General features: G+C 56.8%; 1 protein-coding gene across 1 annotated transcript; it reads right to left on the bottom strand.

Annotated features, from left to right (window-relative positions):
* Window positions 1-16,362: 16,362 nt before the first annotated feature.
* On the bottom strand, window positions 16,363-21,733 carry MNX1 (motor neuron and pancreas homeobox 1). Its single transcript, XM_041751011.1, has 3 exons — window positions 20,888-21,733; window positions 17,844-18,004; window positions 16,363-17,221 (listed from the first exon to the last, which is right to left on the bottom strand). The coding sequence occupies exons 1-3, from the start codon at window positions 21,597-21,599 to the stop codon at window positions 16,859-16,861; spliced, it is 1,236 nt and encodes a 411-aa protein (XP_041606945.1). The 5' UTR covers window positions 21,600-21,733; the 3' UTR covers window positions 16,363-16,858.
* Between the last annotated feature and the right edge of the window lie 3,690 nt (window positions 21,734-25,423).

Genomic DNA, 25,423 nt, shown 5'->3' with positions numbered 1-25,423 from the left:
TCCCGGGGTGGTGCTAAACAACCGAGCCACCCAGGCTGCCCTATTTTTTTCCTTTAGATAATCTCTGCACCCAACCTGGGGCTTGAACTTGGCCACCCTGAGATCAAGAGTTTGCATGCTCTACCGACTAAGCCACCCAGGAGCCCCTAGGGGACTTCATGTTTAGAATAGAGATATAAGGGACATAAGACAATAGAGACATAAGCGACATAAGGGTGGCTCAGTGGGTGTTCGGCTCAGGTCATGATCTCGGGATCCTGGGATCGAGTGCACTGTTGGGCTCCCTGCTCAGCAGGGGGTCTGCTTCTCCCTCTCTCCCTGTTCATTCTCTCTCTCAAATGAATAAAAATCTTTTAAAAATAAAGACATAAGGAACAGACTTTTTAATGTATTAAAATGTATAAATAAAATTATTTTTTATATTTAGACTGCCAGTAAAGGTTTATTTTGAAAGGTTTGTTGGTACTGATACCTTATCTTTCCATTTTTTTAGGAAACCTGATTAGCATGTGGTTTGGGCTACACCTAAAAAATACAATCTCCATCTCCCTCCTCCCCACTCTCTGCCCAAAGACCCAGATAAAGCAAAGGAGGCAAAATGTTAACCATTAGTGAGTCTGGGTGAAGTTTATACAATGAAGGATATTCTTACAACTTCCCCATAAGTTTTAAATTATTTCAAAATAATTTTTATAAGGTATTCATAATGCAGAATTCATCCTTCAAAGTTTTAAAATGCTGGTTTTTTTTCACACAAATAATGAAGCAAATCGCCTTTGCCTCTTTTGTAACAGTCTAACTAGGCCTTTCTGTGTAAACAGTGATAGGATTTCGGTGTGTCGCTAGCGTTTGGCGCTCCTGGGTGAGCAGGAGCCACAGTGGGTGGAGGGGCCGTGGGTCAGAGCCTCCAACGGACGTCTGCGCGGGGCTGGGTGGCAGCTGGCAGGTCGCTCAGCCTAGTGCCCCTGGAAGCTGTGCAGCCTTCGGACTCCTCCTGTGTGCTCGAGACACCAGTACCCTCCCATCCTGAGGCACAGGCTTGCACTCAGCTCTGTCCCCATGGTCAGTTAGTATGGTGGCCCAGGGTTATTTTCTGAACCACTGGAGAGGAAGTTGCATCATCACATCATCCCTTCACCCTAAAGGACTGGATTTCCTAATTCTTAGGAATCAGGACGTGAACATGGGGTGGGAGGTTGGCGTAGAGTCCCTTCATGTGGGCTTTGGTGCTGTTCTTGACAGTCCAGTTGTACCTTCCATTCCTTGTCAGTGGACCACATCAGGAGGCACATGGTGACGATGCTAACTGGCTGGCAGTGGAGGCAATGTTGGCTGGGCTCTGCACCAGCTTCCCCGCAGGCAGAGCATAAGAAGCCACTGCTGCATCCCTGGTCACCCTGTGGCCTGCCTGGAAGGCCACAGTCCTTGCCACCTGGGATTCTCTGGGTCTCCCCGCAGCCTAGCTGGAAGGTTACAGTCCCTTGCTGCCTAGGATTCTCTGGGTCATGTTCATAAGCAGCTTGGTTAGGCCGCTCTAGGTCACACAGGAGGAGCTGCCCACCACCTGTCCTGGTAGCCCGATCCCCTCATGGATTAATCTTCAGCCCAAACAGTGAGGAGCTTCTGTTTCTTGCACCGAAGGCTGACAGTGTGGCAAGATGCGGGGCCAGGAGCGCTACACAATACCCTCCCCTGGGCCACTGACGTCCTTTGCCCTTTGCTTGACCTCTTGCATCGTTGGGCTTTTCTGCCCCGGAAGCCAGAGTGTGTGTCACCTTGTCAAGTCCAGTGAGCGCATGTGGCACCCTGGTCACCGTGTCCTAACAACAGGCTGGCCACAGGTGCGCGGCAGGCGCTGTCTGCTGTGGGAGCTGCGATGTGTCCTCTTGCATCTCACCCCACCCCCGTGGCTCCCTTCCAACTCCTGGTGTCGTGTGCGTGGATGTGGCATCTCTGACATGGCAAGGAACTTGGGTTTTCTCGGGGGAGTAACACTGGCCCAGGGAACCGAGCTTTCCTTTTTCTCACCTTGGAGGTTCTGCGTCCTCCACTGACACTGGAGGGAGGGCGCTGGCCGCTGCGGGGCCGAGTTCACGGGAAGGGGCCATTTATCTTGAGCACAGCTGGATAAATGATGAAAAATTGTGTTTGCACGATAAGATGATGAAAGAGAAATGGGGCCCAGCTTCGAGTGCTCCAAGGGAGCAGGGGTGATGTCAGGAGCAGGGAGGGCTGCACGGGCTTGGAAACAATGCGCTGTGTGTGCCCCCCGGGGCCCAGGGAGCCCAGCGGCTTTGACCTTGAGTGTGTCCAAACAAGGATGTATGGGCCACTGACCTTCACGGGTTATCGAGGCAGCGCTTTCTCACCCCTCCCCTAAGATAGCCCCCAGCATGCTGGGTGTTCCCGCAGGGACCTCACTACAGCCCCGGCTGCCACCGCAGGGCAACCCACCTGGCACCGGGGAGCAGCAGAGAGGAGACCACCGTCCCAGGCAGGGCCAGAGGCAAACCTGGGCGGGCTGCGGCTTGGGCCAAAGGGAACGTGGGTGAGAGCACTTCAAAATGCTTCTTTTAGGAAGTCACTTACTAGGGACCAGTCATCTCACTTTCCTTTGTCACAGCAGGAATGCTTCCAAAGGAAAAGGGCGAGTTCTTCCCCTTCTGTGTTTGCCACGGTTGCCTCCTCTCCTTCTGTCTGTCCACAGGCCTGTGTATTCAGCCACGTGCTGTGCTGGAGTGGTTTGAAAACACAGACGTGGGGACATTCACCTCCTAGCGCCTGGGCCTGCGTCTCTGGTCCTGGCCTGTCCTCACTCCGAGACCAGCGCACCGCCCAGTCCTAATGCTGCTGCGGCTGTTCAGACGTGAATTTTCTAGAGCCGTGTCTCGCCAGCGTCAAGGATACCACCAGGTCCAAGCACCACATGTCCTTTCACCTCTCATTTAGCACAGAACACCTCCCTCTCTGTTTCTTGAGAAAGTTCATGATGCGGGGAGTTTGAGGAGTCCTATCCAAGGGTTAACGTGGAATTCTGGATGTGCCTGGGGAGCCTCGGGGTAAATGCTTTGGGAGCAGTGGCAATGACCACCAATGCAGCGCCTCTGCTGAGGTAAGTAATCCCATCAGCTTGAGACACCCCCCCCCCACCAGTCCCAACTTCCGTCTAAGGTCAAGGCCACCAGACCTCTCCACAGTACAGATACATTGTTACCTTTGTCATTATTAAGGGAAATTAATCACCAAATTCAAGGACACTTTACAAGGGGAAAGGATGGTAAAACATGGATTTCCTGTTCCCCATCAGTACTTGGTGGCTTTGGCGGTCATCGGTCACCTGAGCAGCCTTGGGGGTGCGGAATGGCCGGTTTCTAATCCCGTCACTCCCGGCTGCCATTCTTCTTTTAAACGAATTCTCCTAGGTGAACACCTGGCCTCTCAGGCAGCAGAATGTGCAATTTTTTTTTTTTAAAGATTTTATTCACTCATGAGAGAGAGAGAGGCAGAGACACAGGCAGAGGGAGAAGCAGGCTCCATGCAGGGAGCCAGATGTGGGACTCGATCCTGGGTCTCCAGGATCACACCCTTCAGTTTGGGCCGAAGGCAGCACCAAACCGCTGAGCCACCGGTGCTGCCCGAGTGTGCAATTCTTGACCCCAAGGTTGTGAGTTCGAGCTCCACGTTGAGTGTAGAGAGTATGCAAATAAAAATAAACTTAAAAAAAAAAAAATGAGCACACAAAATGAGTCTTCCTCTGCCTCTCTCCCCTTGCCCTGGAAAAGCTCAAACTCTACCCATTTTAGTCTCCTGGAGGGACACACGATCCCCTGACTCGTATGTCTTCAGATGTCATCATTGGCTGTGGCAGGTGCAGAGCATGTGTTCTCCGCCAGCACGCAGGAGCTGCCAGGCTGGGGTGGGCTCAGTGGAGCATGGTTCTGCCATCTCCAGGTTGGTGGCATGGCCTTCTGCCTGTCAAGGGCACGGGAAGCCCTGGGTGCAAATGCCCAGCATGGCCTGGAAATCCAGCATGACCACCCCCATGGCCCAATGTGCAGGTTTGGGGTGCGTTTCTTATTACACCATCAGCACAGTTCTGTTATGTTGCCTGTGAGCTATTAAAGATGAGGCATCACACTGTGCAATCCCACTTGAATGAGACAGTTGTGACCCTGACTAGACACGTGCCACTCGGTCATAAGGTATAGAGAGACAGATGTGTCAGACCTGGCCAGCCTCCGCTGACCATCACCCCACAGCAGCCGCCCCACCTGCCCCATCGTGGAACTCCTATTGCCTACGACATCAACCCGCCGTCGATGTTTTTGCTGATTGTTTAGGTGGGTTTGTGAACACCTATAAGTACATCAGTGATCTCTGCAGGACTCAGGATGGGCTCACTAGCAACTAATTAGGTCATCCTGTTCTCATGTCTTCTTAACACAGGAGTGAAGACTCCTGTCCACGAGCAGAGCAGGCAAGGTGACCAGGTGTCCTAGGTGCCTAGGCATTGGGGGCTCCCAGGATGGAGCTCTCTTGGTGCTAAAACTGGGGGAGTCCCAGAAAGCTGTGATGGAATGGCCACCCTAAGTCCAGGAGGCAGTGTGCAGCCTCAGACAAGGTCTTGGGTAAAATCTGCAGGGACAGGTTGGGGCTCAGGTACTGAAATACAGGTGAGTGGGTGGGACTTGTCACTGCACCTGTGGTGCCCATCGCCACACCTGTGCCTGTTTGTTTTTTTTTTAAGATTTTATTTATTCATGAGAGAGAGAGAGAAACAGACAGACAGAGGGAGAAGCAGGCTCCATGCAGGGAGCCTGACATGGGACTCGATCCTGAGTCTCCAGGATCATGCCCTGGGCTGAAGGTGGTGCTAAACCGCTGAGCCACCTGGGCTGCCCCCTGTGCCTGTTTTAATCAATAACTTGGCCAAAGAGGTAGAAAGTGTGCTTATGGGTTTAGCTGACAAGCTGACACTGGCAGGAATGAGGGCACGTCTAACTGGTGGGGTCTGTGAGTTTACGACCCAGCACTGTCTGTCTCCAGGTAGGTTCCTATCTAGACCAAGCAGGTGCCTGTTGGCCAAGAGCAGAACCTGGCACTTCTCATCCAAGTGCAAGGATGGTCTCCAAAGTCATTCTTCTTTCTCGGTCCCCAGTTTGCCTCAAGTGTCATCCCAAAGGTCTGTATCAGTACCTACCTTACACTTCTTGAAAGCTGATGGATAATCCAGAACATTTTTACTGTTTCCGGGAAAATGATCCTAAAGGAAAGCAAAGCAGGGCCTACAAAAAAGGACAAGATGAAACCAAGGTTTTGAAAGCCACACCCATTCCTAGAAGGTGCTACAGAGTACCTGGCACCCGCATGCCCCCATAGGACCAAGGGCTGGGGTTATTTCTAGTGTGGTTATTACTTCACTTGCCCAGGCGTGGCCAAATCTCTGATTTCCTAGAAAGAGTCGACTCTGAGCAGATGTGCCCGACGGCGTGATTATCGGACAAGATGCAAAAGCCCTGCATGACAAAGGCAGATTTCCTAGGAAGTTCTTCTCCAGGGCTTGCTGTGCAGAAAATCAAGTTCCTGTGTTTAGGGCATAAAGCACACTTCTTTAACTCATCAAAAATACAACGTGTTTATTTGAGATTTATTTTATCCTCACCCTCAAACTCTTGATTAGTGAAGGAAGTGCATTTCAAGCTGGCCCCAGACCAGCAGGTGAAATCCATATAGCCCTCATTAGCACCCCTGCACAATTTGACTCAAATGGACAATGAGGTTTTTAAAGCGCCCTCTGCTTTCCACATCAGACCTAATAGGGCAGACAGACTCTGCTTTTCTACTTCAGCACCTGTGAGCTCCGCAGCTCGAAACTAGGCCTCAGAGGCCTCCCAGTTGGAGCTGGGCCTGGGGAAGGCTGCAGGCCCCGGGTCTGCCCCAGCCCCGCTGTCCTGGGACATGGCCTGGCTTCCACACCCTGTAAATTCATGCAGAACAGTGACACGGAGAATCCTGAGATGCAGGACTGGCTTAGGGAGCTGGAGGTGAGTATTCCATCCTGTGTGCACTGTCAGTCTTATTGACACAGCCGTGTGTTCTGTGCAAGAATTTGAGTGGGCCTGGTCTTTTCCGAAACCGCAGGTCTAGGCCGAGCACAGTGTTTTCCAGAACCACAGGTCTGGGCCGAGCCCCGTCTTTTCTGGAACCGCAGGTCTGGGCCAAGCCCTGTCTTTTCCAGAACCGCAGGTCTGGGCTAAGCCTGGTCTTTTCCAGAACCGCAGGTCTGGGCCGCTCACGGTAGTAGCTGCGGAGGGAGGAGCCCCATGGCCACCATGGCTTTCCAGAGGGACTCCCCCCAGGCGGTTCCTCCCCAGAGCCAGACTGGCCTTCTGGGGCCTGGGGGAGCCCTGCTCTGCTCCAGCCTGCGGCCACCTGCCCATAGAAGACCCGAAGTTCCAGGGCCGTGGAACCCCGGGGCACTCGTTGCTGCGCCTGAAGCTAGGCCTGAGGAAAGGTGTGCTGGCAGCTATCTCTAGAGGCGGGCCAGGAATCTGTGATCTCACCGCTCCCCACGGGGATCAGGGGCCTGGGGGCCATCGGGAGCGAGGCCGCCCACTGGCCCGAGGAGGCGGTCAGAAGGCCTCGTGTCCCAGGGCCCCGGGGTGGGGGGCGGGGCTCTCAGGGGTGCCCAGCAGCTGCCCCAGCCTTCCGGGCCCTGGACCCCAGATGGGAAAGGCCTGGGTGCTCCGGGGCTCCCCGCCTGCGGGCGGGATCATAAAGCGCTTTGTCACCTATGAGTGAGGCTGGTCAAAGCAAAATAGTATCACACCGCCTGTGATTAGGAGGCAGCTGGCACTGGAGCCCAAGGAACATTTATGAGTAAATATAATTTATTTCTCTTCTCTGATTATGAAGGTCACGGTGGTTTAACCCTGTCGGGAAGGCCTCAGACACATTATCTGCTCAAATAGAACTGGGAAAGAAAACACCAGCACTCATTAAAAGTGAATTACTTTGTTTTTTGAAGATAGAAGGCCTCCCAGGCCTCGTGATGTGGGGGAGGTGGGGGGCCTCTGGGGGGAGACACGGGGACCCTCCCATTCACCTGTAAACCTACAGGGAGCTTCAGGGCAGGTCATGGGCTCCCCTGGTGGCTTGGAAAACTCTGGATTCTTCAATGGATTTTGGAAGCTGCCAAGAGTGCACAAGGCGGTATCTCTAGTGTTTTCTTCTCCAGTGTTTTCTTTACCTGTGAAACTGAAGAAAGGATTTATTTATTTTTTTTTTTGAAGATTTTATTTATTTATTCAAGAGAGAGAGACAGGCAGAAGGAGAAGCAGGCTCCACGCAGGGAGCCCAATACAGGACTCGATCCCGGGTCTCCAGGATCAGGTCCTGGGCTAAAGGCGGCACTAAACCGCTGAGCCACCGGGGCTGCCCCGAGGAAAGGATTTCTAAGTGCCAGCACATCAGCCTACATTTCTGGTTTTAGATTTAGCAGAGCAGTTGTGTTTTTTGACACCCTGGCTTTATTTTTCAGAGTGAAATGTTTAGCCAGGGATGACAGGGTTTCAGTCCCCCCTGACTCAGTGAACCGGGGCTCCTCTTCACTGCCCCCCCCCCCCCGAACCCTTGGGCTTCTGGGGCCCTCCTAGTGGGGACTGGCTTATCTGGGCTCCATTTAGAAAAGCTAATGCCGGTAACAGAGAAAAGAAAGGTGGATGGGCACCCTGGGGTGTAGCTCCGTTCCCTGTATCCACCTCTACACTGGAAACTAGGGGGAGTTTAGAAAGCACCCAAACAGACCTTGAAGGAGCAGATTTTTTTTTTTTTTTAGAATTTGTTTATTCATTCATGAGAGACAGACACAGAGGGAGAAGCAGGCTGTCTGCAGGGAGCCCCATGTAAGACTCTATCCCAGGACTCCGAGATCACGCCCTGAGCAGAAGGCAGACGCTCACCTACTGAGCCAGCCACCCAGGTACCCCAAAGGAGCAGGTTCTTAGAGGCAGAGTAGGCACCCAGGGGCCAAGGGAGGGTTCTCGTTTAATGGGACAGAGGTTCTGTTGGAGACGATGGGAGACTGTGTAGACAGGGCTGGCAGGCACACAACGTTGTGAGTAGATCTACTGCCATCGAGTTGTACACTCGCAAATGGCTATTATGTGTGTTTCACCACAACAGAACTAGAGAACCCACACACACAGACACCTGTGGCAGTTTGTTAGCTGTTCCCCAATATCCGGTCTTCAGCCAGGCCTGCAGCCAACCACAAGTCCTCATTTCCCAGTTCTTGATGAGACCGCCGGTGGCCGTGGGGAGAGGGCTTAGCCAGTCGGAGAGAAAATGCCGCTTCTGAACTCCCCGCAAGGTTCCGCATGCCTTGGCCTGTGTCCTTCGCCCTGTGGGCCCATATGTGGAACCCCGGAGCCATCCTGAATGTGGAGGAAAAGCCACGTGATTAGCATGAGCCACGGGGTAAGAGGCCTGGGCCCTGGAGACCGTGGGCCCAGCCCCGCCTGGGCAGCCTAGGTGCCAGGAGATGGAAACAAACTCCTGTCGTGTGACCCACCGCCATCAGCTCTGCTGTCGCTCCAGTACCCCCAATCCTGACTGAGGCAATGGCTGGTACGGGCCCTGCGAGGAAGCAGCCAGCAGGCTCCCGAGAGCAAGGCCACACTCAGTAACGATTAAGACCCTGTGGTCGTCGACGGGACAGGAGCCTTGTAGAGAAGTCTCCAGGGTGCTGCCCACTCCGGCCACGGAACCATCGGCTTGGCCCTGAGGCCCACGGCGTAGAGACTGCGTGGCTCTGCTATCTCCTGCCTCCTGTCCAGCACCTGGCACAGCGTCTGGGGTCCACCAGAGGTCCAGGTAGCAATCGGTGGTCAGGGACACACTGCCATACTTGCACAGGTGTGGCTTGAAAAGATGGTGTGGCCGTGTAGCATGCTCTTGTGCAACAAGCCACCTCAGACACATGGCCTCGCCCCCTGCTCAACTGGTAGGACTCGTGCCTGGGGCCCATGTGGACCAGCACCTACCAGCCAGCCTCACATGCAGCTGGGGTGCAGTTTTCAAGGCTCTGGCCTCCTCACATTTCAAATATCCTGTCAGTCAGACCGGATCGTGCTCCCAGGTGCGGCAAGGATGGAGAGGACCCCCCAGGGCCCTGGGCCTGAACCAGGAGGCTGACCCCTGGCTGCTGACAGCAACCCCTCCTCTGTCTCTGTGCTGCTGGGCCCAGAGTCAGGGCTTGTGGGCAGAGGCGTGGACACACCTGCCAGGCAGGCCCAGGAGAGCAGGGAGGGGGCGGGGAGACCCTAAGGCTAGGGGGGTGGGAGTTACTTCCTCTGTGACCAGCCCTGCCTTCTTCCTGCCCTCATGCAATTCTTTCAGCCCTGCTGGGAGCCAGCCACTGCTTCTCCCAGCCTGACATGACAGAGGAGACTCGGGGCTCAGAGAAGTGTGGTCACTTGCCCAAGGCCACGTGGCTTTGTGCTGGAGCCAGGCTTTTGCCCCAACTCTGCAGCCCCCTTTGTCTACAAAGACTGCCTCCCCACCACACACACCTCCTCCCCTCTTACCCAGACTAGCCAGAGCCATACCTGTCTCAGGAGAGCTCCTGATACTGTCTGTGAGGCTCCATGGGTCTGGAGGCCTTGGGTTGAAGAGGAATACACAGGGCAGGAGTGGGGGGTGGGCCTTCTGTGGGTGAACTGTCCTGGGAGCCTGTATGTGGTTGTGTCCAACCCTCATGTCACTCTGCGAGACGGGCAGGGTCCTTATAGTACAGATGAGGCTGCCTGGGCACAGGGCACCAGGGACCCACCAGCCATGCTCTAGGTGAGGCAGGACACAGGCCCAGGTGCTGGGGCTCTGGGGCCCTTCCTTCCCCACGGCCCTTTGCTCTGGGCACAGTGACTTCATCTGGGGGGGATGGCTTGCCTCCCATCTGGGGGAATGGATAGGAGTAAGGAGAGAGAGGTGATGTGTGTCAACAGGAAGGACAGCCATGCAGACATGTGGACATAGACACACCGTGCAAAGAGGGTGCTGCTCAGGTGCCAGGCAGGGGCGCAGGGTATCAGCGGTCACTGAATGTGCAGCAAGGGGCCATGGTCCGTGCCCTGCTCTCAGTGGCACCTGAGGCTGTGCCTGGCATCAGGTCACTGGTCCTAAGCTCCCTCTTCCAGAGATCTGCCCAAGTCTCTGAAATTGGCCATGAATCTTTCACATGAAGATTTTGGTTTTTATTTTCTAGAGTGGTGTTAAATGTGTGAATTAACTATTAACATTACAAAATGATGCACGTGGGGTGCTTGGGTGGCTCAGTCTGTTGAGCAGCCAACTTGGTTTTGGCTCAAGTCATGATGTCAGGGTCGTAAGATGGAGCCCCACATCAGGCTCCATGCTCAGCGGGGAGCCTGCTTCAGATTCTCTCTCCCTCTCCTCCTGCCCATCCCCCTCTCTAAAATAAACAAACAAATCTTAAAAAAAAAAGAAAAGAAATCATGCACCTAGAACTAATACAGTGTTATATGTCGATTAGATCTCAATAAAAGAAGAGAAAGAAATCACACATGTAATCTATTTCTCAAAACTCCTGCTTGCCCTATCCATAAACTCTCTGTTCTGTGCCCTGAAATATTCATGGCAGCAGAAGGCTGGAAGGGAGCAAGTGGTGGTCTGGGCTCAGGAGCGGCGACCTGCACATTCCTAGAGGCCTCTGCCGCCTTCCACCTCAGACACCCGAAAGGAGGCTGCAGAGCTACCACCAGCTTCCTCAGGCAGCTAACTCACCTCCCACGTTGCAGGTCAGGTTCCAGGTGGCCGCTGTGGCCCAGCGGACTATGCTGACACTCTAGACCTGCCTTGGCCTTACTTTACAATGATTTACAACCTTGGACATAACCTTGTGTATTCATGCACCTTTCACGTTATATAATTTATGGTTTATCTTCTCTTTTCTCTACAATGTAACACCAAGAAGATGGAGATTTGGGGCCGCCTGGTTCACCAGCGCTTGGAACAGGGTGTGAAGTGTAGCAGGCATCCTCCTGAAAGGCTGGTTGAATCAATGACTGCCTGGGTTAACTGTTACTATCTCTTCTCTGGTCAAAAAGACTGCAGTGTCCCCGGGGGCACCTAATCCGAGGGCATATGGGAATCTAATGACACCCCCTGGAGAACATGTCATCACCAGGATTAATCCGCCAGGGTGGTGAGAGGTGCGAGGGATATGCTGCAGGCCCAGGAAAAAAAACAATTTGCATTTCCTTTACAGATGTATCTATTTTACGAAATAAACTGCAAGCTTCCTGTCACGGCCTTGGCCTCTCTGCTGTAACCCCCAGAGCCACCCCGACCGACCCACCCGGCGTGGGCCTCTGCTTGGGAGGCAGGACCCTCCAGAGGGACGCGCCCCCCTACCCCAGACTCAGGCCCCGGGGGACAGGGACAGGGCCGCACTGACCCCACTCGCAGATGCCCTGCTTCTCTTTCCGGACCTTCACGACAGAACAAGAAATTTTAGGCTTGTTAGAAAGGATATTAAGAGGGAAGGTGGACGGGAATAGTAACCGACAGGAAAAGCGGAGGCGTTCCAGCGACAACGGGTGACCTTGGAACCATAACCGAAGGCCGATCCCTGCTCCCCCGCCTCTGCCCGGCACCCGGCATCCCGATACCCGGGGGGAGCGTCCCAGGCGCCCCCTTCACCGCCCGGCGAGGTCGGGGCGCGCGGGCAGCGGGGCCCCGGGTCAGCGCCCCTGGCACAGCGCAGGGGGCGCCCCGCAGGAGCGGTCGGCCCTCCGCCCCCCCCCCCCGCGCCCCCGGCCTGACCCCGCGCCCCGCCGAGATAAGGCGGCGGGCCTTTGTTCCTCCCCCCAGCTGGGTAAACCACGCCGCCGCCCCCTGGCCGGGCCGCTAGCGGAGGGGCCCCCCTTTGTCCTGCCGGAGCGCGGTGGACAATGGACCGGACGAGCCGCACACTTTCCGGCACCGTGTGCACACCTGGGGGCGGCAGGTGCGCGGGGTCGGCGCGGGGCCGGGGGCGGGCCTCGCGGGGGGGAGGGAGCAGGCCCGCTCGCTGGACCTGGCGGAGGGGGAGGAGGTTTCTGTCGGCGTCCAGTTGGGGACACACCTGGCGCGTCGCAAGGTGATTTACGAAGTGAAAGTGTTAAACGAGGCCACCAGCTGGAGGCCCGACCCGGCTTTATGAGTTTTATTAGGTGCCCTATTATGGAAAATAAACTTTAATCCGACCATAAAAACCAAATCTGAAAAACATATTTGCCCTTGTAATCCGGAACAGTGCAGCATTCTTGGTGGAGGTCACACCTCCGAAGGGATTAGTTTTATTGAGGAAGACACAATGGGCCGCAGGACTTTGACACGAGCTGCAGGGCCAAGCACTTTTGCGGGGGGCACGCCCCCACGTCGCCCACGCCCTGCGCTGGCCCCTCCCCGCGGGCCCTGCCCCCCCAGCGGTCCCACCCCCACGGCGCGCCGCCGGCCAACTCCTCCCGCCCCCGGCGCGCAGTCTCCGCCCGGCCCGGGGACCTGGCCCAGGAAGGGGGCTCGGCCTACCCTCCACCCTGGGCTGGTGAGGGGCCCGGGGGGCGGGCCGCAGGGCTGAGTTAAACCCGCAAACCTGCACCTGCCTGGAGCTCCGGGGCCTGGGACCCGCCTCCCCACCCGCCCCCCCGCGCGCCCAGACGTCCTCCTGCTCCTGTCCCGGGCTCCTTTCCTCTGCTGGGTCTGCCCCCATCTTTAAGGGAGGGAGGGAAGGAGGCGGGGGTGGGGCGGAGGAGAGGAAGGAAGGAGGACCTGTCTTTGCTTTAAGCAGTGTTTAGTGTTAGGGCAGTATTGTAAACTGTGGTTGGGCAAAAGATCTCTAGAATCTTTTCATCTCCCAAACTAAAACTCTGTGCCCCTCGACAGTCGCCTTTCCCCCTTCCTCCCAGGCCCTGAAAACCACCCTTCTACTTTCTGTGTCTTAAGAGTTTGATTTAGATTCTGCTTACAAGGAGGGTTATGCAGTATTTGTCTTTGACTGGCACTTGCTTCTGGCAGCAGAACGTCCTCAAGGTTCATCCACGGGGTGGCAGGTAGCAGGCTTTACTTCTCTTCAAAGGCTGAATACTATTCCACTATGTGGATATATTCCATTTTCTTTGTCTCCTCATCTGTGCACAGACACTTAAGTCACTTCAACCTCTTGGTTATTGCGAATACTGCTGCTGTGAGCATGGGTGTGCAAACACCTCTTCCAGATTCTGCTTTCAATTCTCTTGTATTTACAGCTAGCAGTAGGATTGCTGGGTCATGTGGTAACCCTAGGGTTTTTGTTTTGTTGTTTGTTTTGGTTTTGTTTGTTCCAGGAAGCTCCACCCAGCTTTCTAGAGTGGCCGAACTAGTTTACGTTCTTACCAGCAGTACACAAAGGTTCCCATTTCTCCATATCCTCGCCAACACTTGTAATGCTCTGGTTTTGACTTTAGAACAGTCATCCTAATGGATGTGGGGTGTTATGTCAGTGTGGTTTCTTTCTTTTTTTTTTTTTTTTAAGATTTTATTTATTCATGAGAGACACAGAGAGACACAGGCAGAGGGAGAAGCAGGCTTCATGCATGGGAGTCGAACCTGGGTCTCCAGGATCACACCCTGGGCTGAAGGCGGCGCTAAACCGCTGAGGTCAGTGTGGTTTCAATCTGCATTTCTCTAATCAGGAGTGACATTGCGCATCTTTTCATGTGCTTCTGGACCATTTGTGTGTCTACTTCAGAGAAATCTCTATTCAAGCCCTTTCCCTGTTTTTAAATCGGATTCATGTTTTTGTTGTTGAGTTGTATGAGTTCTTTACATTTTGGAATATTTACCCTTCACCAGACGTATGATTTACAAACATCTTCTCCCAGTCTCGGATGCCTTTCATTGTTGATGATTCCTTTGCCGTGTAAAAGTTTTAAAGTTTGATGGAATCCCATTTGCCAATTTTTGCTTTTGTGGTCTGTGCTGTTGATGTCCTAGAAAGTGTTTTAAGCTGATCTTGGCCTGCTGACTTCTCTCTTCAGCCAGATTGTGGAAGGCCCAGCTCAGAACCAACAGATCCACTTCTAGGTTCTAGTCGTGTCTGCCCCTCTCCCACTCTGCCTGTTAAAGCTGTGGGGTCCAGGGACCCTGGGCCACAGCTCTGCCTGGACTGGACAAGAGACCCGTGGGCTGGCACCAGGAAGATACACGTAGATTGGATTCTTTGTCACAGAAAGGGCTTTATCCACATCCTTTTGTTCGTGCTGGAGACACTCTCCAGGGCAGGTGCACCTTTTGTGAGAACGAAGTTCTCCAATCCACAGTAGAGAAAGCATGCTCAGACTCCCGCCCTCGGTAGGCAGGGGGTCAGGCTGGGATTCTCAGAGCAGCCGGCCCCGTAGGGTGGGAGCCTGCAGGATCTTCGGGGCGCACCTCGCTCCAGTGGAAAACGGGATGGAAAACGGAAAGGTCCCCGCGATAGCCCAGGAGAGCCCGGGCCTGTCTGAAGACAATGCCTTCGTCTCCCCGCGGTTCGGGGTGTGAGGACCTGCCTCCAGGCCTTGGAATCAGGGTCCTGGAGAAGGGGGAGCTGCAGTGCTTCCCCCCCCCTCGCGCTGTCAGCGGGGTTGGGGGCGCGCCCCGCAAGGCGGGCGGGGCAGGGCCTGGCGGCCGTTCATTAGGCGGAATGAATTGTTCGCCGTGCCCGGAGTGGGTGAGGATGAGCCAGTGATTATATTTAAATTTGCTATAATTGATTTGGGGAAGAGCTCCTGTGACAAGAACGAATTGATCATTAAATTTATTAGCGAGATAAATTCCGCCGCGATGAGGCAGCTGGCTGCAGACGCTGGGGCCGCGGGCGGCCCGGCTCCCCGCCGCCAAGTCCCCGCGCCAACGGCGCTCTGGGCTCCCGGCCGGGGGCGCTCCCGAGGCTGGGGATCCCTTGGCGGGAGGCACCCCGACTCCCAGGCCCCGCCGCCGGCCCTGCGTTGGCGTGGGGGGGCGCTGACCGAGCCCGCCGAGCTGGGGGCCGCCCCGGGGGGAAGGCAGCGGAGGAAGAGATGGCCCCAGGCTGCGCTGCACCAGTGTGTAGGACGTTACAGCGCCGTAGACGCAGACTCCAGAGATCTGGTTTGGTTTGGTTTTTCCTAACCCCTGAAGGCACCTGCCTTTCCCCTCTCTCCCTCCCCACCCCCTCCCCTCGGGGCCTTCTGGCTGGCCCAGTCTCCGGCCCCCCAGAGCACCTCTGGACCTGGAGGTGGCCCAGTACCCCCCCCCAGCTGCCCCCGCCGGCCTCCGGCAGCGCGCGCCCGGCCTCGGCCCACGTTGCACTTTATGGAACGAACCCTGGGGTGATAATGAGCTGCCAGAGAGGATATTAATCTGACCCCAGCCCTGAGGTAGAGGAGTGGCCCCGCTGGTCCGCGGTAATCACCCAAATGAAACGCCAGGCCCTCTGAACTCATTCATCAGCCGGGAGGGGGGAGGGGAGCGGGGAAGGGGCGCTCCCCTCCCCCCCTCCTCCGCGCCCAGGGGCTGGGGAGGGAAAGTGAGAAACCGCAGCGCCGAGGAGGAGGGCGAGGGAAGGAGCGAGAAACTGCGTGCCAAGGCCGCTGATTTCCTCCCGGCCCACGAGGGGCAGGGGCAGGGGCGGGGGCGGGCGCGCCGGTGGAGCGGGCCTGTGTGCGGCACCTGCAGGACGGCGGGGCCGGGTGATTGATGGCCCGCGGCGGGAGGCTTTCTGAAGCCAGAGCACCGCAGCCCCAGCGGGAAGCCATCCCTCCGCCGCCGCCGCCGTCCTCGCGGACGTGTGCACAGATCCAGGGAACCGGTGTCTGGCCGGAGCTAGAGAGGTCCTGCGGGAGAGAGGGCTGGGGAGAAGCTGGGGGGTTACTCGAGGCAAAGGGGAGAACTGGGGCCGCCCGGACCCCAGAGGGCAGGAAAATCACCCAGTCGTTCTAAAGCTTATTTTCTGAAACATTCCAATAGTGTGTTTCCACTCCTGGACCGCCAGTGAAGCAAGATCCTCAACGAAATGAAAAAATAAATACTCGAGATCCAAAGTTACTCTCCTGAGATTCACACATTTGGAGGCGCAAACAACAGGTCTCAGGTGTTTTCACCAGCATTTCACATGTGGGACTCCCCAGTGGTGAGAAGGGAGTTCCCAGACCGGGTCACAGCCCAGAAGAGGAGGTGTTCCCCACACCTGTTTGGATTCTGTCAATTGCAGAATACACCCCCCCCATCATTTCAACAACAGAAACAGTAAAGTGCACCTTCATAACTCACTCTGCAAAGATTTGCACTCTCATCCAGTAAAAAACCAATTTATTTTACATTCCATCGTGGGCGATGGGAAAAGCTAAATAATAATTTAGCATGCATAAGTAGATGCTTCTTTATATATATATATATATAAATACAATATACAAAAATAAAGACAGTACAGTTTTGAGATTTCCAGCAGTTTGAATGCTCATGACATCAAGTTTCCCCTAAGATAGGTAAGCACAAAACATGTTCCCTTTTTCAATACTCAGCAGAATGGCGATTCTGGAGAAGGTTTCAAGTCTTCCAGGTCGTCCAACACTGTAGGTTCCAGCCTTCTCCATTCAGGAAGAGGGGAGTGGGAGCCTCCCCCTGGTAGTGGTCTGCTCTCATGGACACCACCCCCCAACCCTAACCAAAATTAGATTTAAAAGAACAGGAGTTTAAGTTCGAACCCGCTGGGCCTCCCTGTCTGTCCCTGGAAAAGCAGCCCGAATGGGCAGCCCACCTGCAAGGCTGGCCAGGCGGCTGCCTGGAACTAAAAGGGCCCCTACTGGGGTGGAGGCTGATGCCCGGCCCCCCCGGGCCGTGGAGGCGGCGAGTCGGCTTCGGAAGAGCAGTCAGAGGATACAGCGTGCGTGCTGGCACCGTTGCTGTAGGGGAAGTGGTCCTCGTCCTCATCCTCCTCATCCTCCTCTGGGTCACTGTCCCTCAAGTCCCGCAGGCGGCGTCCGCTGCCTTTGTCCCCGACTGCTGGTGGCCCCAGCAGCTCGTCCTCTCCCTTGTCCTCTGCACTGCCACCTTTGCTCGCACCCCCACCACCCTTCTGCTTCTCAGCCTCCTGCGCCGCCTGCTCCTTGGCCTTTTTGCTCCGTTTCCACTTCATCCGCCGGTTCTGGAACCAGATCTTCACCTGAAAGCACAAGAGGTTGTGAGGCACTGGCCACCTCCTTCCCCACCAGCTGTCTCTAGGGGGTCCCCGGCTCCTGCACCTGCACCTCCCCAGGGCCTGGCCTCCCTCTGCGCCCAGGAGTGGGCTTCAGAGTAGGGGACACAGAAGCTCCAGGGAAAAGGAGCTCCCCACCTTGAGGCATCATCAACACACCCAGGAGTGGGGCTGGGGGATTCCGGGGAAGCTCAGACTAGACCTGGGTTGCTGGATTCCTGTCTTTCTCTGGAGGTGCTCTCCCATGGCCTGGGAAGAGCCAGAGCAGCCAGCGGAGATGTCTGCATATCTCAAGGTGTTCCCTCCTCTCTTCCCTCCTCTCTTTCTGGAATAAAATTTCTAACATGTGGCCTGAGGCTTCAGAATGGGGGAGTGGGTGAAGGTGTCCTTAAAATGCAGATTTCTGAATCAGGCCTCGGGCCTTGGTATGTGGGCCCAGGTGGGGCAAATGAATCCTCCTCTGAGGTCTAAAGGGCTCTTCCCAGGTGCTGGGGGTGGGGGCGGCGGCAGAGGGCGAGTGCAGAGGGAGCAGAGGCCCCTAGGAGGCCAGCAAGTGTTCAGAAGCTGCAGATGAAGCGGGATGGTGTACCTGGGTCTCCGTGAGCATCAGCGAGGTGGCCACCTCGAAGCGCTTGGGCCGAGACAGGTACTTGTTCAGCTTGAACTGGTGCTCTAGCTCGAGCAGCTGCTGGCTGGTGAAGGCAGTGCGAGGCCGGCGGCACTTCCCCAGGAGGTTGGACTGCGCCTGGGCTGAGGAGAGAGAGAGAACGACGTGAGGCCCATGGCCTGATGCAGTGTTGTCCCAACCCTTCACTGCCATCCAGCGCCAGCAGTGAGGTTCCCGCACGCTGCCACCTGGCCCACCAACCCTGCCTTCGATGTGGGCACCCTCTCCAGCAGGGACCCAGTGACAGGAGAGGACCCTGGAGCCCAGGACCCAGATGCCAGATGCCAGGTGCAGCCATCTGGGTTTGGGGCTACTTTTTTTTTTTTTTTTTAAACTCAGGATCTGGGTGTTCTGATGAAAGAGAGCCTCTCTCTGGGGCAGCCCTATCCGTCGGGTGGTGGGCCGTCCAGGAGAAGGCTGCCAGCTAGCGGGAAGCTGAGGCCAGAGACACAGAGCTCCTACCTGCCCATCGCTGAGCCTCCCCCAACTCAGCCTCCAGTCAAACAGCTCTCTGGAATTACCAGTCCCATTTCCTGCAGCCAGCAAGGAACTGGAGCAGAATTCTCACCATCAACTCCTTAAGTACAAAAGGAGGAGAAGTCCGGAAAAGGCAAACAGCGAAGGAAGGGAATGACCACATTCTCTGGGCTGTACATGTGAACTCATCACACTCCCCCACCGAAAATTCTTCTTGGCAGCCCCCCCCCCCGCCCCCCCCCCCCCCCGCAAGGAGGGCAAAGCCCAGGGAGCCTGGCAGACAGTCCAGGGCAGTTCTCATTTCGTAAATTAAAGGCCAAGGCAAAGGGGGATCCGGCTTTCTGAACGTTCAAGGAGGTCCCTTGGCTGCATCTACATAATTTCACACGGTTACATCACAGAGAATTTTATGACCTCAAAACGAGACTTCCCTTAATTTCCCAGGAGCCTGACAAGTGTTAGACAATAAACGAAAGGGAAGAACAGAGGCCAGCGCAGCCGCAGAGCTCGGGCCCCCCGGGCAGGCAATTTGCTTTACGGGAAGGCCCACGCCCCCAGCTTTAGGTAAATGAGGCCCCAATTCCCAACTTGACAATACATTAGAACTTTAATTAAAACATTGGCTCCAAAGGGACCATTTGGGAAATGCCATCCAGCAGCAGAGACAACCAATTAAAGGAAACCAAACAGGTTTTCCAGCGGCCAGAGGAGGGACTCTCAGAACACATTCAGGCATCCTGGCTTGTTTATTATTGCCCTTTAGGATTTGGCGTTCAGATCCCTTTTCTAAACTTAAAGCTGGCTGGGTTTTAATTCTGCTACCTCTAGGTCAAGATTAGGAATCAGGGACGGGCAAAAGAGACCCCCACTTTCACCAATTTCCTGGGCGACCTTGAGCTCCACGCAGGCCCAGGAAAGCACCCTGGTGGCCAGGGGAGGCCTGTGTGGAGACCACTAACCCCCTCAGTGGGAGACTAAGCATCCCAGCCTCTGGGAAATGCAGGTCATAAGGGAAAATCCGTGGGGTGGCTTTCCATCAGAAGGGGTTTGTTTGCTGGGCTCCACAGCCAGGCCCAGGAAGAGTGCTCTGAGTTTGGCTGACCCGGGATCAGCAGGTTCAGATATGTCTGAAGTTGCTGCCCCCAAACTGAAAGGGAGGTTCCAGCTTTCCGCTGCTAGGGATCAGGAGGGGTTGACGTCCACCTGGAAGGGCTGGGTGGCCGTGAGGGTCTTTTGGGAGCTGAGCTGGAGAAAGCCAGGGGTGGCTAGGGGCAAACAGTGCACAGGCTGGGATTTTCTCACCAGGCTGTGACTTCTCCAGCTCTCAGGGCCCTAGCTTTTCTCTGTTTAGTCACAACCATAGCTTCTAGCAGAGGACTCTTAATTCTGCCAAGTGTTTATTTTTGTTTTCTTTTTTGCTTCTTCCCTTCCTATGCCTGCATCTCTCCAGTCTAAAGACATCCACTCAGAAGGAAACAATGGGGTCTCTTTGTTTGGGTGTTCTGCAGCTGAAAGCATAAAGTCTCATGCATCAGCCTCTGAGTGGAGCCCAGGTGGGGCGACCAGAGGGGAGATCCCGATTCCCCAGAGTCAACCCCATGTGCCGGCCCAAAGGGCCAGGAGAGGCGAGTGGGCTCAGGCCTCCTGTAGGTGTACACCGGCCGGGCAAGCATGCTGCCCACCACCCAGCAGCTCTCAGGTTGGGGTTGGTCAGCTCTCCCCTGCTCCAATCTTGGGGAGAGGCTCACTCTGTGTTGGGTGCTTCCAATTCCGGGCAGGCACATGGTCCCTAGGATGGGGTTGGTGAAAGTGGCACATGTCCCATTCTGCAGCAGCGCACGGCCGCTCTGTGCAGGCTCGGCCATCTGCCTCCCGGGCATCACAAGGCGGACCAGGCACCCTCACAGAGGCGGGCAGAAGCCCCGGAAGGGCCAGAGCCAAGCCAGGGACCTGGCTTTGCGGCGCTGGCCTCTTAGAGCCCATTTCTTGTTCTCTGCTCCCGAGTTTCTCCTCCTGGGAGGGCCTGGGGGTCTTCCAGAACCCAGAATGCGGTACTAAGCCAGGTCCGCTTCCCTGGAGATATAAGCTCCTGGTTTCCGTGGCCTCGATGCCCAGGCAGCCGAACTTGGGCGCTCTTTGGCTCGCCTTCCCCCACCACTTCCTTCTCCTCTAGGCTGCCGGTTAATCATTAGATTTTAGTCTCACACCTCCAGCTGCCCCTTCCCGTTAGGAGAGGAAGAGAAAGCAGGCCCGCGCGTGGCCATTTTAATAATTCGTCGCCGACCCCACGGCGTGCGGCCCACCCGAGTCTTCGCGGCCCCGGCGGCGCCTCCACCGCGCTCTCCGAGCCGGGAGCAAGGAGAGGTGCTGCCCGTGGAGGAGGACGCGCGCGCGGGAAAACCGTGGCTCGGCACCCCCCCCACCACCACCACCACCGACGTCCTCCTTCTCTTCCTCCCTCCCAGCCCCGGGCGCTGCGCGGTACTCACAGTTAAAGTCGGGCATCTTGGGCAGGATCATGCCTGCGGTGGACGCGCGCAGCCACTGGTCCAGCTGGAAGGTGCCGGCGCCCAGCTTGATGGGGTCGGCGGGGTGCGCGGGGTGGGCGCCCTGCACCTGCGGGTAGGAGTAGGAGAGCGCAGGGTGCTGGCCGGCCAGCGCGGCCGCCGCCGCCGCCGCCGAGTAGCCGTACACCGGGTGGCCGTAGAGCGCCGCCTGCGCGGGGAGGCCCGCGCCGCCCTGCGCGCCCCCGGGGTGCAGCCCCAGCGCCAGGCCCCCCGCGGCAGCGGCGGCGGCGGCGGCGGCGGCCGCGGCGGCGGCGGCGGCGCCGGGGTGCGCGTGGTGGTGGGGGCCCCCGGGTCCGCCGCCCGCGCCCCCTGCGCCGCCGCCCGCGCCGCCCGCGCCCAGGAAGCCGGGCTTGGGTAGGAGCGCGCAGTGCGCGGCCAGCAGGCGCGGAGGCGAGGGGCTCTCGGCGTGCAGACGGTCGGCGGGCGCCGCGGGCGGCTCCGAGGACTCGGGGCTGCAGCTGCCGCTCGCCCCGCCGCCCGCCCCGCCGCCGCCCGCCCCGCCGCCGCCCGCGGGGCCAGACGCGGCGGCCGCGAGCGACGTGACCAGGGCCAGCGGCGCGCTCTGCGCCGAGGCCGCTCGCGGGGGGTCCACGGCCAGCAGCGCATCGATGCGGAAATTTTTGGATTTTTCCATCGGCCTGTTTGGGGCTGGCGAGCAGGGCCGGGCGGTGGGCGACGCGGCCGGGGGCGGGCTCGCGGGGCCGAGCGCGGCGGCCGCAAGCCCCAGGGTTCGGTGTTGTTATGGTGATTATTTGCCAATAATCAAAGTCGCCGCCGGAAACTCAGCCGAGGGTGACCACGGTCCGGCGCCTCCTCCGAGCCGGCCCCGCCCCGGCCGCGCCCGCGCGCTCGCTCCGACTGGAGCCGGGGAGCCCGGACGCGCCGGGCCGGGAGCCGCTCTCCGCGCCGAGCCCGCCGGCGCCGCGCTGGGGACCCGCGCCCCTCCGCGCACTTGAAGCGCAGCGCGGCCGCCGATTGGCGCGCTCGGCGGGCGCTCGGGGAGGGGCACCGGCCCCGCCATTGGCCGAGGGGCGCACCTGTCACCGTCGGGCCGCCCCCGCCCCGCCCCCGCGCCGCGAGGTCCTAGAGCGCCGGGCAGCCGAGCGGCGGGGCGGCGGGGCGGAGGCGGCCACCGGCTGCGGGACTCGGGGCCCCGCCTGGGGAGCCCGCGCGCCCTCCTGCAAGTGCTGGGCGGGGCTGCGGGCGCCGGCACCCCGGGTCCCGGCGTGGGCCCCGCTGCCTGGCTCCCGCCCCGGAGACACGCGGTCCCGCCCCGGCCCGGCGGCACCTCGAGCCAGCACTCGCGTCTGGGCGCGGCGTCGGGGAGCCCGCTTTGCTCAACGACGGCAGCACAGCGACGACCAGAGCGGCCCCCAAGCCCTGCTCCTGGGTCTCCGGGGCGCACGGCCGCACGTTGTGTCCCCGTCGTCAGCCCTCCGCAGGTCGAACCTCATTACATCCTCTGGGAAGTCCCGTGCGTCTCAGACGGCATGTGGGTGAGAGAGCGTGAGTTTGCCTCCCGCAAGTCCTCGCCTGGGCGGAGAGGGCAGAGTCTGGCAGCCCCTAGGCCTGCAGGACCCAGGTCGACTTGGAGACGCTGCCCACCTGCTATTGGGAGGATCCTCTTCTCCGCGGAAGGACACCCGTGGGCGTGCAGGAGACCGCACCCTCCTCGGCTCTGGAACGTCAGCGGGAGCCCCGAGTCCTCCCGAGGCGGGTCACTCTGCCCCTGGACCCTGGTTAGTCCCCGGGCAGCCACATGCAATGTCTCTCCTCTTCCCACCTGCAGCCTGGAGCCTCGGGGCGGAAGGGCTTCCCCTGGCTGAGCACCGTAGAGGAGTGAGAATCCAGACTACACGCCCCCCTCCCTCGTGCCCCCCATACACACACTCCAAATATTTACAGTAAAGCACTTCCAAGGGCTTTTCTGGGCCGAAAGAATCAACACGAAGGTCGGGGAGTCAAGCGGCCACCAGCTCGAGGCTTTGCCACTAGCTCAGTTAGCTCTAGTTATCTTGCCCCAACAGGGGAGGGAATGCAGGAGGGGGTTTCAGTTCTTGAAGCCAGCTTCCTAAGCAGGTGAGAGGTGAGTAAAGGACAGGGTGGGGGCCCTGGGAGGGGCAGAGGAGAAGGAAAACTCAGGGCAGGTCAACTTTAAAATTAGCAGATCAGGTTGCTGTAACAGGGATTTTTTTTTTTTTTTAAGGTAAGTATAGGGATCTCTTAGTTTCCCTTCAAAGGGGTTTTTTTTTGTTTTGTTTTGCCTTGGCAAGCGTTGATTGCGGTGACTCTGTTGGCAAGAGGCGAGTTTCTTTTTCATTAAAATAGGGTAGTTCTGAGACACAGTACTAGCTGGAAATTAGGAAGATACAGTGGATAAGGGACAGCAGTGGAAGTAAATGTTATGTGGCTTTGCAAAAAACACTGTCAACTTGTAAATAGAAATTATAGCATTTATGTGGTGTTTGTCTAGTCTTGAGATGCTATCTCTTTGGGGTGGTAAAATGCAGTCCTGCCTTTAAGGGGAGAGAGAGAGGACACTTACATTTCCTGAACACTGCTATATGCCATGAGCTTTCTAGAATTCTCTTCTTTAATCTTCATTGTGAATTAGGAGAAGGATTTTATCCTCTCCATTTCAGAGACTACAGGTTCAAAGAGGTTGAGACTCTTGTTCCCAGCAAACCGTTAAGCCTTAGTAGTTTGGAGTGGACCAGGTCTGCCACAGGGGCCACACGGCGGTCACCTGTGGCCAACAATGCTGACGTCCCCAGCCCTGTTTATCCATGCCTCTCCATTCCATTTGGGGAGGCAGGGTTTATGAAGAGACCTGAGATTCTTAGCCACTTGTTCGGGGCAGGAAACCCTTCGCATTGCAAGGGACAGTAATGATGACGTTCTGGCTGTCACTCTGCCTCCTCCAGAGGGAACAGCACAGCCCCCACCAAGACAGGGGTTCTCTCTAAGGCGGACTGCCTCTCTCTCCCTCCTCCCTCCTCCACCTGCTGGGGCAGGACTCCTGGGATGGAGGGCTGTGATTTAGGAGGCTGGGGGAGGGGAGTGAATGAAACAGCCCAATATTGATCTTGGAGAGCCTGCTGCCCTCTCTTCTCCCCGAAATGCCCACCACCAGGGCTATTTTAGTTAGAGACAGGTGTGCAGTTTATACACAATAAATCTCCCCATGTTCCTCAAAAAAAAAAAACAAAAAACCATTCCATTTTTTTAGAACTCCTGGAGAATTCATTTCACGTCTCTTTGTTCCACAGTAACCATGCTCCTAAACTACTCAGAATCCTTGGCAGGGCCATGCCAGTCCCCCTTGAGAGCAGCTGAGAGCACTTCCTGGAAGACAGATTGGACAGGTATGTGGGGGAAGGCAGGTTTGACCCCTGAGACCACACCACCTATGGGGGGTGCCCAGGGAGGTGTGGAAGAAGCACTAAGCGCCCTGTGGGTCCTGGCCACCCTTCTGACTGCTGTGCTCCTTTATTTTTATGGATTTCTGTTTCTTTATTTAGAAAAGCCGAGGTTCGACCAATGCACTCTATGGGGCTAAAGGGCTTTAAAATTATCATATATTCCGTGTGTGTTAAGTAAAAAGTGAATATATAGTGGAGGTTTTCTGTGAAGTACGGAAAGAGAGGGGGCAGAGAAAGAGGGAGAGGTCTTGGAAGTTTGGGGTCTTTGTGTGGTTTATGAGGTGTGAAGCGGAGCGCACTGGGGCTCTTCCTGTTTCCAGCATCTGTATTGATCCAGCCCAGCTGGCTTTGAAGAAGGTTTTGGGCTGACAGGAGCAGGGCTTACGTCTGTTGGAGGGCCCTAGCCAGAGATCAAAGGTCTGGTCCCAGCAATACTCTGTCTCTGGGTGACTCTGTCCCCAGCAGCCCCAGCGCAGTAGGCAGCCCTGGGACGATGGGGAAACTCTGTTTCCCGAGTGAGCAGCAAAGGCTTGGTGTGCCTTTCATCTTGGCCCCTTCCCTGCCTGGCACGACACCCTTTCTCTCTCCACGCGGTCTCCCTTCGAGATACTGAATACTGCCTGCAGGCGCCCTTCTCCTACTACTTAGGAGAATTGTGGTTATATCAACAATTGCAAAAAAAGACATTTGGGTTTTTTAAAAATATTTTATTAAAATTCAGTTTGCCAACATATAACACCCAGTGCTCATTCCATCAAGTGCCCTCCTTAGTGCCCGTCACCCGGTTACCCCAGACCCCCATCCCAAAAAAGACGTTTGTAACCCATGTCTATTTGTGTCTGTGTTCCCAACGTAATGAAGTTGGGAACAAAACGTATTCACACACGCAGAGGGTGGGAGGCAGGCGTGGATGGTTATCACGTACATATTGCTTTCTTGATCGGGCAGTGGGGCAGGTACAGGAGATTACCCTGAGGCCACCTGGGAGGGCACTGGGCCCTGGGGGCTGCAGCCAGACTTTCCCGGTAGAGTCCCT

This window comes from Vulpes lagopus, chromosome 4 (genome assembly GCF_018345385.1).
Source record: "Vulpes lagopus strain Blue_001 chromosome 4, ASM1834538v1, whole genome shotgun sequence".
Lineage (NCBI taxonomy): Eukaryota > Metazoa > Chordata > Mammalia > Carnivora > Canidae > Vulpes > Vulpes lagopus.
This window is presented reverse-complemented; position numbering and strand designations above follow the sequence as displayed.